The sequence below is a fragment of the Monodon monoceros genome, unplaced genomic scaffold (assembly GCF_005190385.1).
Source record: "Monodon monoceros isolate NGI ecotype Baffin Bay Population unplaced genomic scaffold, NGI_Narwhal_1 Super_Scaffold_13, whole genome shotgun sequence".
Taxonomy (NCBI): Eukaryota; Metazoa; Chordata; class Mammalia; order Artiodactyla; family Monodontidae; genus Monodon; species Monodon monoceros.
In genome coordinates, this window is record NW_021703769.1 from 3,385,268 (window position 1) to 3,402,525 (window position 17,258).

Here is a 17,258-nt window from a genome sequence, read left to right on the forward strand (position 1 = left end):
TTCCCATATAATCTTATGGGAACTTCCACTGTATCAATATCACTAGTATAAGCTAAATTAGGAATCTCTGTTCATAGTCAATAACATGAAAAGTAGTTTGGTTCAGTCACTTTAGTCAAAATGGTAGGTTGAGTAGTATCCTCAAAGTAATATGCTGTCTTTCGGAAACAGATTTCCCGTGAACTCTCACTTTAAAGAGTAATAAAGAAGGAAATATGATTTTATTTAAATTGTTGTCACTACTGCCTGATTTCCTGTTGATCCTAGGTGTGATTTGTATGGCAAGTCAAAATTATGCTGTGAAGGCTTATTAATTTTTTCTTTAATTCAGACTACTTTTTATTTCAGGGTCTTTACATTTCCTTGTTTATCAGCATTCCTTGATAACTATGAGGTAAATTTTTAATTTAGTATGTGTTGTAGTTATTAGATGAATTTTGATGGAAAGGTCAAGTGAATTGTAGGTTACAAATTGACAAGAACATTAATGTTAGTCATAATTAGATCACAAATACAGCTGGTCTGGTATTCTGGATCTAAGTGACATTTTATGAAATGGCACATTTGTAGCCAAGGATAAGTGAAATATAAAGGTTGTACTTCAAATTTTCTTGTTTCCTTAATCAAGCCCGTTATTGTTTATCATTCATGAATATATTCAAACATGAAAATATTTTCAACCTTTATTTGTACTTGGAATATTTGTGATAGCTAGCTAATTTCTATGTAAAATATTAAGCAGCATTTCTTTTGATTGTTTCTAAATTGATTTAAATGCTGTACTTGCCTGCTCTTTATCTTCCCATACCTTCCAGCTCTACTCTTTTGTTTTTCAAAAAAACTCAACCATGAATATAACATCATAATTTTCTGTTGTCACTTTTAAAAGCATAGTATATTCTAGTTTTATATGTTTATTTTATTAGTTGCAAATACCATCAGATGAAAAACTTGAGGGATTTTGGATAGATTTTAATCTTGGGAGCCAGACTGTATCATTCTACGTTGCTGAAGACAATGATGTAAGCTTTAGATACCTCTGTACCATTTTATGTGTGTGTGTGTGTGTGTGTGTGTGTGTGTATATAATGTTGTAATTCAACTTAAGAATATGGATTTCTTTGATATTTATTTTCTCGCTATTTTAATAGATTTCAATGTTAGCTCTAGTAGTTTTGATGAGCATGGTAACCTATCAAGTTAATTAGAAATGAAAATTATTTCGGATGTCTTATTGCAAGAGAAAAATGCTAAAATTTAATACTAGTGTTTAAATATGAGCTTTTCAGAAATTAATTACATGTTAATGATTAAAATTTAACATTCACATGAACAAAGTGAATTGACTCTAGAACAGACAGCAGTTACTCCAGTACAGAAGCACTCAGTTAAAAACAACATTAACAGATGATGACAAATGGCTTTACCTTATTCTTTCATAGAATCTTCTGTTTGAAAATAGTGAGGGACTAATTCTTTTTTTGTTTGTTTGTTTACATCTTTATTGGAGTATAATTGCTTTACAACGGTGTGTTAGTTTCTGCTGTATAACAAAGTGAATCAGCTTCACGTATACACATAACCCCATATCCCCTCTCTCTTGCGTCTCCCACCCCTCTAGTTGGACACAAAGCATGGAGCTGATCTCCCTGTGCTTTGCAGCTGCTTCCAGCTAGCTAGCTATTTTACATTTGGTTGTGAGGGATTGATTCTTATGGTGGTACTTAGAAGTGAATTTTAGTTCTTTTCTTTCTGTGCTATATTGTAACTATGTTTAAACTTTGCAACCAGGAAGGTATGTTTTCTACTGACCTCTTTAACCTGAGGAAAATTTTTGAGGCCTTGTTTCCAAATAGCCACCACTTAATATTTGCTACATTTGCATACTTCTAGCTCAAACTGTATGGCCAAGATCTGAGTAAGAGTTGATTTGCATTTACTAATCTGATTGCAGCTGCTGGTAATACAAAGAGGCTTTAGTCTTTTTAGTCTCTTTCTTGTAAAATCCTGCCTTTTGTTCCAGGTAAATTCTTTTTAGACGAACTTTAACCAAATGCCTCTTAGGATTTCCACGTACCTTTATTTCTTTTTAGAGTACCTTTTTAGAATGCTTAATTAAAATTGAGTTCCAAAAACTAGCACTACTTCTCAGGGGTACTGATGGTTTTCATTAGTGTATTTATTCTTGCAGCGTTTTTAGGTGTATTTTTAACTGGATTTTCTTCAGGAAATGGACTTTCATTTTGGGAAAAGAGGATAGAATAGGACTGATGTGGTTCCTGATTTCACTCACTTGGTCTAATGGATGATTCAGACAAGAAAATAAGTAATTTTAGTATTATACTTGATAGGGATAGTATAAAATGCATTTATAAGTATTAAATGCCTCCTATGTTCCTGTCACTGATCTAGAGATGCTGGGAGAGAGTTCTTCCCACAGAGATATTTAGACTCCTCTCCCCTCTGGATTTCTATAGCAGTAGTGCATTTCTCCCTGTCTTCAGGCTTACTCTCCTCAAAGCCGTTCTTCCATATTGTGGCTGCTTAAAACCCTCCCTTTGTCTCTTTAACATGGTGTTTCAGGGCCTTTATGACCTCGCCCCTGACTATTTCTCTGATAATCAGACTGTCCTCTGTGCTTACTGTGTTCTAGCCACATGCATTTTTTTTTTTTCTTCTAGATCACGCTCTTTTCAAGTCTTTCTACTTGCTGGTTCTTCTGCTTAGGAACCTCCAGATCTTTGCGTCTTAGTTCCTTCCCAGTTAGATTTCAGCACAAATGTCACCTCCTAGAGGTATTCTCTGGTAACTCAGTCTGAAGTAGCCACCCAGCCACATTATATCACACTGGCCTCTTTTTTTCTTTTATAGTAGTTATTGCTACTTAAAATCCTTTTGTTTACCTGTTGTTTTTTCTGTTTTTCCCCTCGTAGAACATAAAATTTATTAAACCAGGGACATGTCTTTTCTCATTTATGGCTATTCAAGGGCTCGTATTTATTTTAAGAATGAATATATAGAATATTCAACTAAAAGATACATAGTATGGTTAGTGCATAGAGTTCAAAGGGTATTGGAAAGAAATAAGGCAGGCAGTATAGAGCCAAAGAAGGATTATAAGTAGGAGGCAACATCAGTTCAGTGAATATTTAATAAGAACTTACTGTGTGCCAGATATATGCTAGACACTGAGCATCACATTCATGTAAAAGATTCTCCTGGTGGGGATGATCTTGGAGAGGCAGCAGTGAGTGGTGGCGTGAAGCGAGATCTTAATTCCCTGCCTAGGAATTGAACCTGGGTAGCCTGGATGAAAACCAGGAATCCTAGCCACCAGACCCCCTGGCTCTTGCCCCCAGTGAAAAATGCATTTCTTACGGAGGCAAAAACTGTAAAAAAAAAAAAAAAAAAAAACAGGTACAAAGTTTATTATTTAGAGACATTGCACAACAACTAGTGGGAGAGTACACAGAGAAACACTTTGTTAAGATGGAAACAAGGCAGAGATGCACACCCGGAGGGCAAGGGTGTGGGCCTCCTCCCTAATGAGGAGGAGCTGAGTAAAGAGGTGGTTAAGTCATTTATATAGGGCAGTTCTTCCGGGTCTTTGTTTACCTTTGGCCAATTATCTGGTTTCTCAACACCTGACCTGCCCTAGGACCCTCCCCGAGGTGCATGCACAACTTTTTTCCAAGATGGATTTCAGCCCAGAGGCCTAGGGGATGGCCTTAGCATCACATATTATGGGGTGGTGCCCCCTCCTTTTTGAACCCCAAGGAGCCTTTCTGTGCATGTGCAATGTTTCCCTTGCACCAAAGATGGGAAATGCATGATGTCTTGATCTTTTAACAGGGTTTAGCCCCTCTCTGTCCCTGCCATAAAAGTGTCCAATGTCCAGTTATCTACCCTATTCCTGTTGTTGTTTCTTATATTGAAGTGCAGATCTCGAAATACAGACTGGAGTCTGGTCATAAATATGTAGTCCAGAGCCGGTTTGTCTCTTGCCTCAGGAAATGTAAACATGGGGGTTGGGGGTTGTAATGAATGTCCAGCCTGGAGCCCATCTTCTTCTCACCCCAGGAAGTTGGAACAGGAGGCCAGTTGTAAATGTCTAGCTTGGGGCCCACCTGCCTCAAGGAGAACAGATTAAAAAGGGACAAGACCAGAGGCAGTTAGGAGACTTGCAGTAATCCAGGTGAGAGAAATCATGGTGGCACAGTTTTGGAAAGTGACAGTGGGGATGGATGGAAATGGATGGATTCCAGAAAAACTTGAGGAGGTAGAATTGAGCAGACTTGGTAGTTTGTAGTAAAAAGAAGAAGGGTTAATAAAACTTGGGTAACTGGATGGATGAAGATGCTGTCACAGGAGGATCAGTTTTGTAGGGTAAGATGATGAGCTCAACTTTGGATGTTTTGATTTGGAGGTGTTTGTGGGGTATTCAGCTGAAGATATCTTGTAGGCAGTTGGATATATTGGTCTGAAGTTGAGGTGAGAGAACTGAGCTGTAAATGGAGATTTAGAAGCTCTCTGTATATAGATGATAAATAAAACCATGGGATTTAATGAGTGTCTACATGACAGAACTGTGAAAAACACAAATTTATACAGGATAGGTAGAAGAGACTGTAGCCTGAAGGATACTTGATGAATCAGCCAAAAAAGAACAAATTAAAAGGGTATCGTGTTGTAGAAGACAAAGGAAGGGTGTTTTATGAGCGGAAATGATGAACACTGTCAAAACACGTTAAATAAATAAAAACTGGCAATCCATGAAAGAGCAATTTCACTTAAGTGATGAGGATTTAAGCATTCCTGGAAAGTTGAAATATTTGTAGAGGAAGTAAAGACAAGGGAAAGAGACCAGTAGAAGCTAAAGTGAGATGTGGATTCCAGGGAGGGGTTTTTGTTAGGTACTTAAATGATAAGAGTTTTAAAGTTGATGGCTGGGGTGACAGATTAAAAAACTGAGGTCAAGAGGAGGAGAGTGTAGTAGAGGGAAAGTAGGGGGTGAAGATGAAACAAGTGGGCATAATATATCAGTAACTGTTGAAGCTGGATATGGGCATATTTTAGATTCATTATACTGTGATTTCTATTTTTTATAATCTGTTTGAAAATTTTTATAACGTAGACATTTTTTCAAAAGGAAAGCTTTGAACCAGGTGCCTCCATGTATGAGGAAGAGTCACTTTAAAGTTAGTAGATGATAACCGATGGGTATATGTGCCAGCTGGCATGTGCCACAAAGGAGCAAGGCTTTTACACACAGAGAAATGTGAAGCTGCTCAAAGTGTTGGGGAGAGAGGAGACCAGCCCTTTCCTGCCAACCCTGAGGTTTTGAGGTCTGGGAGAATTAGCATCTTAACTGGAGAAGGCTATAATTATAATAGTAGTGGTGCCCTCAAGAGTATAGACTGGTTTCAATTAAGGCAAATAAGGGAGGGAGTTAGTGAAGAGATTGAGGATTTAGCAGAATTTCTATACAATGAGTGGTCCTTAAATAGCAAAAGAATTGGATCTATTTTCATCATAAGATTCCTGAAGGTTTTAGGATCCCATCTTTTAGGAATGGTTCTAATTTTTACCATGACTTTTTTGTGTGAATTCATATTATTTTATTCACTTATACAAATTTTCAATGAAAATACTTGGAAGGGGAAAACATTTTAGGTTATTATTCACATGCATTCAGTGTTTGAATCTAAGAACAGTCAATTAATGAGTGAGAATTGGGGGATGAATATGATCACACAACATTTCAAAGGAAGAAATGACAGGATTTGGTAATATTTTTTAAAAGGGTATACTCTAATAAATATGAATGGCTAGTCATTCTTTGCTTTTGGTTAAGAATAGGAAACCATAAAAGTAGTCAATACTGTCATTTACTTTTAAGAATGAACAAATAGATTAAATGCGGCAAGTATAATATATTATCTAGTCAACTGATGGAGCAAGAAATGTGTTATATCAACCAGTTACTTAGTGATACTTAGTAAAAGAAAATAGTAATAACCTTTATTGTTTGTATAACTTAAAATGGTGTTTAAAGGAGCTTTAAAGCAAGAATGAATTATTATTTATGATCAAAACCTGTTTTTAAATTTAAGAATCATCAGTGGGAAGCAGTCACTGTGCCTGAGGAAGAAGTACAAATATACAGCATTGAAGGTATTAAACTTGTTTTTGATAACTCTCTTCTTGATTCTGCTCGAGTAGAAGTTGCACACTCTATGGAAAAACACAATGGACTGATGAAAGCAGATCAACATTTCCATATGTTCATATTCATAAATTTGATAGTTCAATATCATCAAATTCCCTGCCCCCACAATCCCCCCAATATCTTGTATTTATTTCCTTCTCTATCTAGTCTAAAACCCATGGTCAGTCACTTTCTTGTCAATACGTGCTGGACAAAAATCATATACCTTGGCAGACTGGCACCACTCCAAATTCAGATATCAAGACGTATTTTAGTTATCTCAGCGGGCATGTAGTGGTATCTCATGATAGCTTTTATTTGCGTTTTCCTAATAACCAGTGATGTTGAGCACTTTTTCATGTGCTTAATGGCTACTCATGTATCTTCTTCGTGAAGTATCTGTTTAAATATTTTGTCCTTTTTTTTTTTCTTACTGGACTGTCTTTTTTATTATTAAGTTTTTGAGTTCTTATGTATCCTGGATACAAATCCTTCGACAAATATATGTTCTGTGAGTATTTTCTCCCTATCTGTATCTTGCTTATTCATTTTCTCATTGGTGTCTTTAATGAGCAGAAGTTTATAAATTTGAAGTCCACATGATCAGTTTTCTTTTTTTTCATGGTTATTGCTTTGTGTGACCTAAGAAATTTTGCCTACTACCAAGTCACAAAGACGTTCTCCTGTTTTTCTGTAAAAACTTTATGGTTTTAGCTTTTATGTTAAGGATTATGATCCATCTCAATATTTGATTATGGTGTAATATAGGAGTTAGGTTCATTTTTTCATATGGGTATACAGTTATTTCAGGACTATTTGATGAAAAGGTTTTCCTTTCCCCACTGGACTTCATTGGTTCCCTTGTTGAAAATCAAATGACGGGTAGAAGTGCCGGTCTTGATGCTGTAGTCCATTCCATTGATCTGTTCCCTATGCCAGTACCACATTGTTTTAATTACTGTAGATTTATAGTGAGTCTTAAAGTGAGATAGTGTAAGTCTTCTAACACTGTGGGTTTTTTTTTTTTTCAAGACTGTTTTGGAAATTCTAGACCTTTTGAATCTCCATGTAAATTTTAAAATTGGCTTATCAATTGCTACAAAAAGCCTGCTAGAATTACAACTGGGATTGTAATTTGATATCTGGAGAAATAACATTGTAACAATAGTTACACTTCATTGTGATGTATTATTCTTTTATATATTATTGGAATTGATTTGCAAAATTTAGTTAGGAATTTGGTATTTCATGTTCTAGAAGGTCTGTAGTTTTCTTTTCCTGTAATGTCTGGGTTTTTTGTTTTGTTTTGTTTTTTTTTAAGTTTCAGAATCAGGGCGTTGTTAGCTTCATAGGCTGAATTGGCAAGTATTCTATAATCTTCCATTTTTTCTAAGAGTGTGTGTAGAATTGGTATTGTTTCTTCTTTAAGTACTTGGTAGTACTTACCAGTGAAGCAATCTGGGCTTGCACTTTTACTTTTCTTTGCTGAAGGCTCTTAAGTACAAATTCAATTAATTTAATAGATAAAGGGTTTTTCAGGTTATCTTTTTTTTTCCTTGAGTAAACTTTGGTAATTTGTGTCTTTCAAGTAATCGTGTTGTCAAATTTATTGGCATAAGGTGGTTTATAATGGTCCCATTTTATCTTTTTACTGTCTGTAGATTCTGTAGTGATGGTCCCCCTGTTGCTGCTGATACTGCTAAGTTGTATCTTTTTTTCCTAATCAGTCTGATGAGAGTTATATCAATTTTATTGATATTCTCTAAGAGCCAGCCTTTAGTTTCATCGATTTTTCTCATTTTTGTGTTTTGATTTTCAATTTAATTGATCTGTGCTCTTATATCTGTTCTTTTCTTCTGATTACTTTAGTTGTAATTTGCTTTCCTGTTTCTAGCGTCTCAGGGTGAAGCTGAAGTCATTGACCTGAGACCATTTTTTCTCTTCTAATATAGCCATTTAGTGCTTTAAATTCTTCCCCTAAGTACTTCCTTAGCAACATCCTACAAATTGCCTTGTGCTGTGTGTCCATTCTCATTAATTTATTCTTTTTAAATTTCTCTTTTGGTTTCTTCCTTGAGCCATAGGTTTATTTAAAAGTTTTTTATTTAGTTTCTATATACTTGAGATTTCAGGGATATTTTCCTGCTACTGATTTCTAACTTAATTTCATTGTTATGAGAGAGTATACTTTGTATGATCTTTGAGAATCCTTTTCAGTATATTGACACTTATTTTATGACCCAGAATATGGTCTGTCTTGGTGAATGGTGTGAGTGCGCTTGAAGGAATGTGTATTCTGCTGTTGTTGGGTGGAGGGTTGGGTTGATAGTGTTGTCATATATCCTTCCTCATTGTCCGCCTCCTGTTCTATCACTTATTGAGGGAGGGGTATTGAAGTCACCACTAGAGCTGTGGGTTTTTTTTATTCAGTTCTGTTATTTTTTTGCTTCAGATATTTTGAATTTCTGTTATTAGTTTTATAAACATTTAGTGGTATTTTCTTCATAAATTTATCATTATGAAATGACTCTTTTTCCTGTGGTAATATTCTATGCTCTGCAGTCTACTTTATATAATATTAGTATACTCTCTCCAAGTTTCTGTTGGTTAATTATAGCATGGCATAGCTTTTCTTTATTTTTAAGTCCTTTGTGTCTGTGTATTTAAAGTGGGTTTCTTATAGGCATCATATACTGATACTGGGCATCATATCAGAGACTGTCAGTGTAATTTGACAGTCTCTGCCTTTTGTGGTTTTTAATGTGACTATTGATTTGCTTTAAATTCATCATCTAGCTTTTGTTTTTCCTATGTGCCATCCCATCTGCCATGTTTCTTTTCTCTTTCTCTTTTTCTTCTTTGGTGTTAATTCATTTTCAGTGGTTTAATTGTATTTCTTTTGTTGGCTTTATATCCACCTTTTTAGTGGCTGATTTACGGTTTATTTTATACATATTTAACTTAATAGTGTGTATGTTCAAGTAATATTGTACCCTTTTATGAATAGTATAAGAACCTTGTAGTAGTAAAGTTCCATTTTTGCTTTCCTGGCCTTTGTGCCATTGCTGCCAATAATGGTAAAAATTTTTTTGCTTCTGAATGTGTCAAAGACCTCATATTATGTGTAATGATATTTTTCTTTATGCAGCCAATTAGTTTTTAAAGAGATTTAAAAAGTGGATTAAAAAGTATTTTAAATTTACCCACCTATTTACAATTTCCAGTGTTCAGCTTTCATTTGTATAGACCCAGATTTCCATCTGGTATTATTTTCCTTCTGCCTAGGTGACTTCTCTAATATTTCTTGTCCTGCAAATATGCTGGTGATGAGCTCTTTCAGCTTTTTTATGTCAGAAAGTCTTTATTTTGTTTTTATTTTGCAAAGTATTTTTGGTACATATAGAATTCTAGATTGACTGTTGTCTTCTTTCAGTGTACTTGAAAGAGGTTACTCTACTCTCTCTTGGCCTGCCTTGTTTCTGATGAGAAGTCTGTCACTCTCATGTTTGCTTCTTTTTGTTTAGTCTTTTTTCCCCTGGTTGATTTTAAGATTTTCTTTTTATTAGTAGTTTTAAACATTTGATTATAATGCTTTAGTGTAATTTTCTTCATATTGTTCATTCTTGAGGTTCATTGAGCTTCCTTGCTTCTAAAGTTTTTATCCATTGTTCTTCAAATATTTTTTTCTGCTCCTTTTTTCTCCTCCTCTCTGGAGGCTCTGATTACATATATACTAAGCTATATGAAGTTCTTCCATAGCTCACTGATTCTCTGGGTTCTCCACCCAAACTCCAGGCTTTTATTTCCACTCTCTTTTTTCACTTCGGTAGTTTTATATTGCTTTGTTTTGTTGCTAGTTAATATTTTCTTCTGCAGTGTGTAACCTGCTTCTGTTCTATCCTGTGTAATGTTTATCGGGCATTATATTTTTCATCTTGGGAAGTTTGATTTGGGTCTTTTTAAAAATTTTTTATTTATTTATTTATTTTTGGCTGTGTTGGGTCTTCGTTTCTGTGCGAGGGCTTTCTCCAGTTGCAGCGAGCGGGGGCCACTCTTCATCGTGGTGCGCGGGCCTCTCACTGTCGCGGCCTCTCTTGTTGCAGAGAACAGGCTCCAGACGCGCAGGCTCAGTAGTTGTGGCTCACGGGCTTAGTTGCTCCGCGGCATGTGGGAAATTAATCCAACTTACTTCATGTATCAATAGTTTTATAACTTTTATTCCCAGACCAGGGCTCGAACCCATGTCCCCTGCATTGGCAGGCAGATTCCCAACCACTGCGCCACCAGAGAAGCCCTTCATTTGGGTCTTTTTTAAAGATAAATTTTAAATTTTAGAATAGTTTTAGATTACAGAAAACTTGCCAGAATAGTGTAGAAAGTTTCCATATACACCCTCACGCGGTTTCTCTTATTTTTTTTATTGTGGTAAAAATCACATAACATAAAATTTACCATCTTAACCATTTTTTAGTGTATATAGTTCAGTAGTGTTAAGTACATTCACATTATTGTGAAACAGATCTTCAGAACTTTCGTCATCTTGAGAAATTGAAACTCTATACTCATTGAACAGTTCCCCTTTTCCCCCTCCACCCAGCCCCTGGTAACAACCATTCTACTTTTTGTTTCTATGAAATTGACTATTTTAAGTGGAATCATGCATCATATGTCTTTTTGTGACTGGCTTATTTCACTTAACATAATGTCCTCTCCTGTAGTTTTAACATCATACATTTTTATGGTACATTTGTCACTGCATCTTAAAAAAGTCTACTTGGATCCTATGTCTTCCTCTATCTCATTCTTTTTCCATTCATAGCCAATTTTGAGAGAATAGTTTTTGCTAAATCTTTCCCTTTCTTGTCTTCATTTCTGTTCTTGTCTACTTTCTGTTTTACATCCCACTCCACCAAAATTTCCACTGAAATTTCAGATGTCAAGATAATAATTAACTCTTTCATTATCAATATCAGTATACACACTTTAGTCCTTATACTGACGCTTGGTGGCACACCCCAGACTCCACAGGGATAGTGTCTTCTGTGCTTAGGACTTTTCCAGACCTCGCACTATCTCTCTTCATCTGGCTGTTCGTTGGTATCTTTTAATATCCTTTGTAATAAAGTGGTGACGTGGTCTACCTATGTGGAGCAGGCAAGATCTGAATTTTTTACATGACTGGCACTCATGGAAGTTAAAAAAAAGTGTGGACTCTGGAGATCAAGCAATAGTTCTAGTGAAAAAGAGCATCTACAGTTGCAGACTGAAGGAATGGGGAAGCAGCAGCACAATAGGGTGAGGTTAGACCCTTTTATGTTCAGTTTATAGGATTATATAAAATAAAGGCTCCATGGACAATTAAGTGTTTTTTTGAATGGCTTTGCAGGAGAAAACATATTATTCATTTAAGAATGGTATACTGGAATCCTACAGAAATATCTAGATAACATTATAAGATCCAAATATGTTGATATCTATAAATACTTGGATTTTATAGGAAGCAACAAAATAGGAAGTCTTCTGGTATTTCAGTAATATTGCTAACTAGAAAGCAAGCCACGATATAGTCTAGGCAGTCAAAGCAAATATCAGAAATTTCAACAAAGCCAGCAATAAAATATAACAAATATCAACAAATTCTTATGTAGATAGTCATGACATATGTGGAGAATGCTTTGTAGAAAAAGGTACAAAGCATTCAGCAAAATAATAAATTGGAAGTAATTCTAATACCATGTTCATGCAAGCAGTGAAGCAAATACTGCATTTACTCTAAGTTCACAGCAAGCTGCAGAAAAAAATTCAAATGCGTATCAGGGATATAACAATAAACAAAAATATTCGTAAAGATTATAAGTGTTCTAATCTTCATCATCAAAATCTGAAACATTATCATTTTCAACGTCACCTGATCTTTCATCTCTAAAGCCTGAAAACTTTTACTGTTGAGACTTGTGACTTTTTCTTCTTTCAAAAAAAAAAAAACTGCCAGCATTTTGGATTAGAAACTGCGTTACGACTATCTTCAGGCAACTAATACTTCTTAGTACCATCAAAGGACATCACAGAGGAAGTGTCATGACCATATAGCTGCAAAAGCAAATAAGACATTTTCTGCTTGGGCAAGCCTCATAAGGATCAGAGAGTTTTATAGCCGATAGGGACATTTGTCCTTTAGGGTAGAGCATGGAGTGGCCAGCGGAGCTTTTCCTGATGCAGACACAAAGTTTTATCCTTGGTGTGGTCCTTCTCCCTCAGGATGTTTTCCTCTTGCCCAAAAGCAAACACTGGGGGCAGGTGTGGAGACTTCTCAGTCAGCAACAGGAGCAGCACCAGAGGTAGGACAGGACCATAGTGGCCTTCGGTCCATAATACAGGCACATTAATTGGGTGCCAGGTAATTTTCTGTAACTTTTTGGAGGAAGGGAGGTAAATACTTCATATAAACTGGCGCTTAACAGTATTTTCTTTTCACTGGATTGGTGAATTCATTGAGGATTAGCACTGTATCCTTCTTCCTTCACAATATCCTGGTACTCAAGTTTTTATCAGACGTTCATTGTCAACACGTTTGTAACTGTGGATTTAATAGAAATGTCTGAATAGATGCTTATGCCTAGGAATAGTTAGTTATGGAATTAAAGTTATTTTCTTTTTTGCCTGTTTTAAATTAAGAAAATAGTTTTCTCAGATGTGTTCAAAGAATATTTATTAAGAACCTGTTAGTGTCCAGGATGTACTCAGGGCTTTAGTTCATTAATTATTGTATTACCTTGTAATTTATAGATCAGGAAACTGAGACTTTGAAAAATAAACTGAATTGTTGATTTCTTTACGTAAGTAGTTAGTACCAGAATTGATTAATTTAAATACTTTTAAATCCTAAAAGTTAATTTTATTTCAGTTCATTTTAATTGGTATGCTGCATGCTTTTCTTATTTATAGTATACCTATAGAGTGGTATCATAGGAATTAATGTAAACTAATCAGTGTGATTCATTTGTGTACAGTGAGAGAGTCGAAGAAGCTACTGACTATAATTCTGAAAAATAAAGTAAAAATTAGTAAAAGAGAAGGGAAAGAATTGCTTTTGTATTTTGATGCATCGTTAGAAATCGCTAATGTGACACAAAAAGTTTTTGGTGCAGATAAGTATAGGGTAAGTTAAACTCTTTTTAATAAACATTTTCATAATTCTGGAAACTTTCAGTTACTTGGGACTAAGTTTCATTGATTTTTTTTTCCTCCAATTCTTTATAAAATAACATGTAGATTTTTAGTCCTTTAAGTTTGTATTGTGGAATGGCCATCAGATTGTTAGCCATACCCTTTCAGATACCGATTAGAAAGAATCTCAGATGACAGAATTAGCAGCACCTACTCAAAACATTTAATGAATTTCTGCGAGGTGTTTAAAAAGTGAAATGAGACAAAGACTTGTTTTCAAGATATTAAACATTGTGAGAATTATAGAATGTGCCTCAGAAGAAGTAAGTGGCATATAGAAAATGAAGTATAGATGTTGAAGAAAGAATGCCCATTAAGAGTCAGATTTGAAGGAAAGGCTATGGAGGTGGGCCTTGAAATGGCCTTTGAAGTTAATGAATGAAATTTAGATAAGATGCTTTCCAGGACTGTGGAAGACGATATGAGTCGGATATTGTTTAACTGGGAATCAAGGTGGCAATTCATGTTATGTTTAGGGAGATGTTCAGTTGACAAGCTTGGATGGTCCACGTCTTAGTTTGTTCAGGCTACTGTAACAAAAATACCGTAGACTGGGTGGCCTAAACAACAAACATTTTTTTCTCATAGTTCTGGAGGCTGTGAGTCAGATCAGGGCGCCAGCAGACTCAGTGTCTGGTGAAGGCCTGTTTCCTGGTTCATCGATGGCCATCTTTTCACGGTGTCCTTACATGGTGGAAGGGGTGAGGGATTTCTCTGGGGTCTGTTTTATAAGAGCACTAATTCCATTCATAAGGGCTCTGCCCTCATGACCGTAGCAACTCCCAAAGGCCTCCACTCCTAATACCATCCTTGGGGACTACGTTTCAACATATGAATTGTGGGGGAAACATTCAGTCTATAGCGTGCAAAAGATTTATAGTGAAGAATAGCAGATAATATGCTTGTGAGGAACCCTTACCAAAATAGGCTAAGACCGTGGTTAGTGGGGACTCATTGAATTATTCTGAAAAGAGTATTTATATGTATAAATAATAATGATTTAAGATAATTTGGCAATTTTGGAAGGAAACAGGTATAGGAAATAATTGTATTAAAATGGAAAGAACTGGGAGAAAATGACATCCCTTTGAATTAATTTTACTTTAGGAATTTACCAGAAAACAAGGCATTTCCGTTGCCAAAACATCTGTGCATATTCTTTTTGATGCAAGTGGATCACAGGTATGTGTCTGACTTACTTGATTTTTACCACTGGGCTAAGTTTAACCCTAAATAATGAGAGCACAGTAATAAAGTTCATCTTGGAGGATGAATATCTAAAAAATAAATTGTCTCAACATAATGCCCCAGTAAGATGTATATACTTTTTAAACACATTAATAATCATTTATTTCAGTACAGAAGGTAGATTGTTATTAATACCAGTTTTGGTAACTTTAAATAAAAATCAGAAGTACATGTTCTTCCACTAATGCCAAAGCCTGTATTATGTCTATTAACATTTGAAAAAGGACTAAAAATTATAACAGTACATAGATATAAGACAAAAAGAATTGACCTTTATGAGTGTGAGATGAATGAGCGCTTTACGAAGTCATCCAGTGATTGAGAACTTCCTATGGTTTGCAGTTTTAAACACTTTTTCCTTATTCTCCAACAGATTCTAGTCCCAGAAAGTCAAATCTCACCAGTCGAAGAAGAACTTGTTAGTTTGAAAGAAAAAGCTAACCCCCAAGAGGAATTTGCTAAACCTCCAAAATATATCAAAAACAGTAATCAAGGAGACATAAAAAATAGTCAGCCTAAGGTATATATGGCATCAAAATAGTCATTTATAAAATAGCATAGGTCAAATCATTGCTATATATAATTACAGAAAAAAGCATCTAGAATTCATATGTTCATCAGTAACATTTCAGAGTATTTCCCCTGCATTTTACAAATGCAAACAAGAGTTAGTGTTTCAGCAGACTGTTTATATGTAAGGTTTAGGGATTTAGGACAAGGTATACTATACACTTGTCAGTTTCAAATTAGAGATATATAGGAAAGTAACTACCACTTTTTGCATTTATCCTTTCTGTTCTGTCTCTGCACTGGCCAATACAAATTTATAATGTAACGTTCTGTTTACTGGCATGAGGAAAGAGCAAAATACTAGGTTCTTTCTCCTCCTCCTCCTGCTCCATTGAGGATCTCCTCTAGGCTGCATGTGATAGAACCATTTCTCAGCCGCCTCTCCACATCTTGCTGTGACACTTGACATTGCTAACAGCCCTCTCTTTCTTAATGTCTTCTCCTTTGTCTTCTATGTTAGCATTTTAATTCTCTTTTTACTTCTATTACTACATCAGAGATACTTTCTCTCACTGTCTCCTAAATGTAGATTTGCTCTAAAAGCTTGATACCCAGCTTTCTGAACATGTCTATGCCTTCTCCCTTAGAGAGCTTCCTTCCTGTGCATAATTTAAGCTCTTAAAATGTACCAGGCTTCTCTGTTCAAAGTTCTATAGCTACGTTACTTTTTTTTTTTTTTTTTTTGTGGTACGCGGGCCTCTCACTGTTTTGGCCTCTCCCGTTGAGGAGCACAGGCTCCGGACGCGCAGGCTCAGCGGCCATGGCTCACGGGCCCAGCCGCTCCGCAGCATGTGGGATCTTCCCGGATCGGGGCACGAACCCGTGTCCCATGCATCGGCAGGCGGACTCTCAACCACTGCGCCACCAGGGAAGCCCTCCACTTACTCTTTTAATATTTCCCTTGGTTGTGTCTCTTCAAGCCCTTTCCTAAAGTCTACCTCAAACTCTTTATCTTTTGCCTCAAGTTTGCATCTGCCTCCATACTTCAGTAATGTTACCATTCATTTTTCTGATGATATCCTTGATTCCAAACTCTTCTCCCCCCATCCCTAGAACCAAGGTGCTAGTGATTGTTCTTTCATAGTATCTCTCACATCGTTTCCTTCTTATTAATTCCCTTTACCGTTACTCATTTTAGCATACGTAGGTTATACGGTAACCTTCTAATAGTGTCATTGACACTATTGCTCCATTTTGTGAGCTACCCTGTGTCGTACATCACTGATTTTCCTTAATACCAGCATCCTCATAGCATTCTTCTGCTCAGAAAGCCTTGTCATCTCTGTGTTTATCCCATTAAATCTAAGTTTTGACTTAGTTTGAAGACATTCTGTAATTTAATACTACTCTATCAAAATACCCTCCACTTTAGTATGGTCAGTTGCTTTACTGTCTCTTTTTTTATGGCATGCTCATTCTTGCCTCTGTACTTTCATTCATGCTGCTTTTACCTCTACTTATCTAAAGTGTACTTACATTTGTAAATCTTTGTTCATTTTTACTTTCTTAATGGAGCTTTTCCCGATTATTTGTTTTACTAATCTCTCACCTTTAGGCAACTATAACTCTCACAGGCTCTTCCATACATTGTGTTACTATTTTTCCCTGTAGTCTGTGTCCTTCATTAAATTAAAAGTATCATTTTTGTCAGCTGTAGTTCCCTTAGATGATTAGATTATAAAAGCCTTTTTTTGTCTTTATATCAGAATCATAACTTGAGTACTTACTAAAAATGCAGATTCTTAGAGCCCCCCCCCCACCTTAAACCTATTGAATCATAACACAAACTCTGGAAAAGATCTTAACCACACTAAAGTTTGAAAAACATTGCACTGTTGTTAAATACCCACTGTGTTTTCAATAAGGACTAACTGTTTGAAGCATTTATATGAATAAGTAACTTTTTGGATCTTATTCATTATATACCACTAGAACTGTAATTCCTTTAAGAAGAATCTGCTGATTCAGTAGCTTATTTTCTGGTTAATCTTAGAATTCACTTTTC

At 35.7% G+C, this 17,258-nt stretch overlaps 1 protein-coding gene across 3 annotated transcripts in view; it reads left to right on the plus strand.

Annotated features, from left to right (window-relative positions):
- Nucleotides 1–17,258, plus strand: part of SYCP2 (synaptonemal complex protein 2) — a 72,927-nt gene that overhangs the window by 24,403 nt on the left and 31,266 nt on the right. For 2 of the 3 annotated variants that reach the window (XR_003793348.1, XM_029221998.1), the window contains 6 exons: nt 349–394; nt 927–1,022; nt 6,114–6,174; nt 13,219–13,367; nt 14,543–14,617; nt 15,057–15,203. Coding sequence is in view for 2 of the 3 variants with exons in the window: in XM_029221998.1 (XP_029077831.1) it covers nt 349–394; nt 927–1,022; nt 6,114–6,174; nt 13,219–13,367; nt 14,543–14,617; nt 15,057–15,203 (574 nt within the window). In the remaining variant the exon portion in view is untranslated. The remainder of the gene's footprint in view (nt 1–348; nt 395–926; nt 1,023–6,113; nt 6,175–13,218; nt 13,368–14,542; nt 14,618–15,056; nt 15,204–17,258) is intronic. The other variant, XM_029221997.1, reaches the window with a different exon arrangement.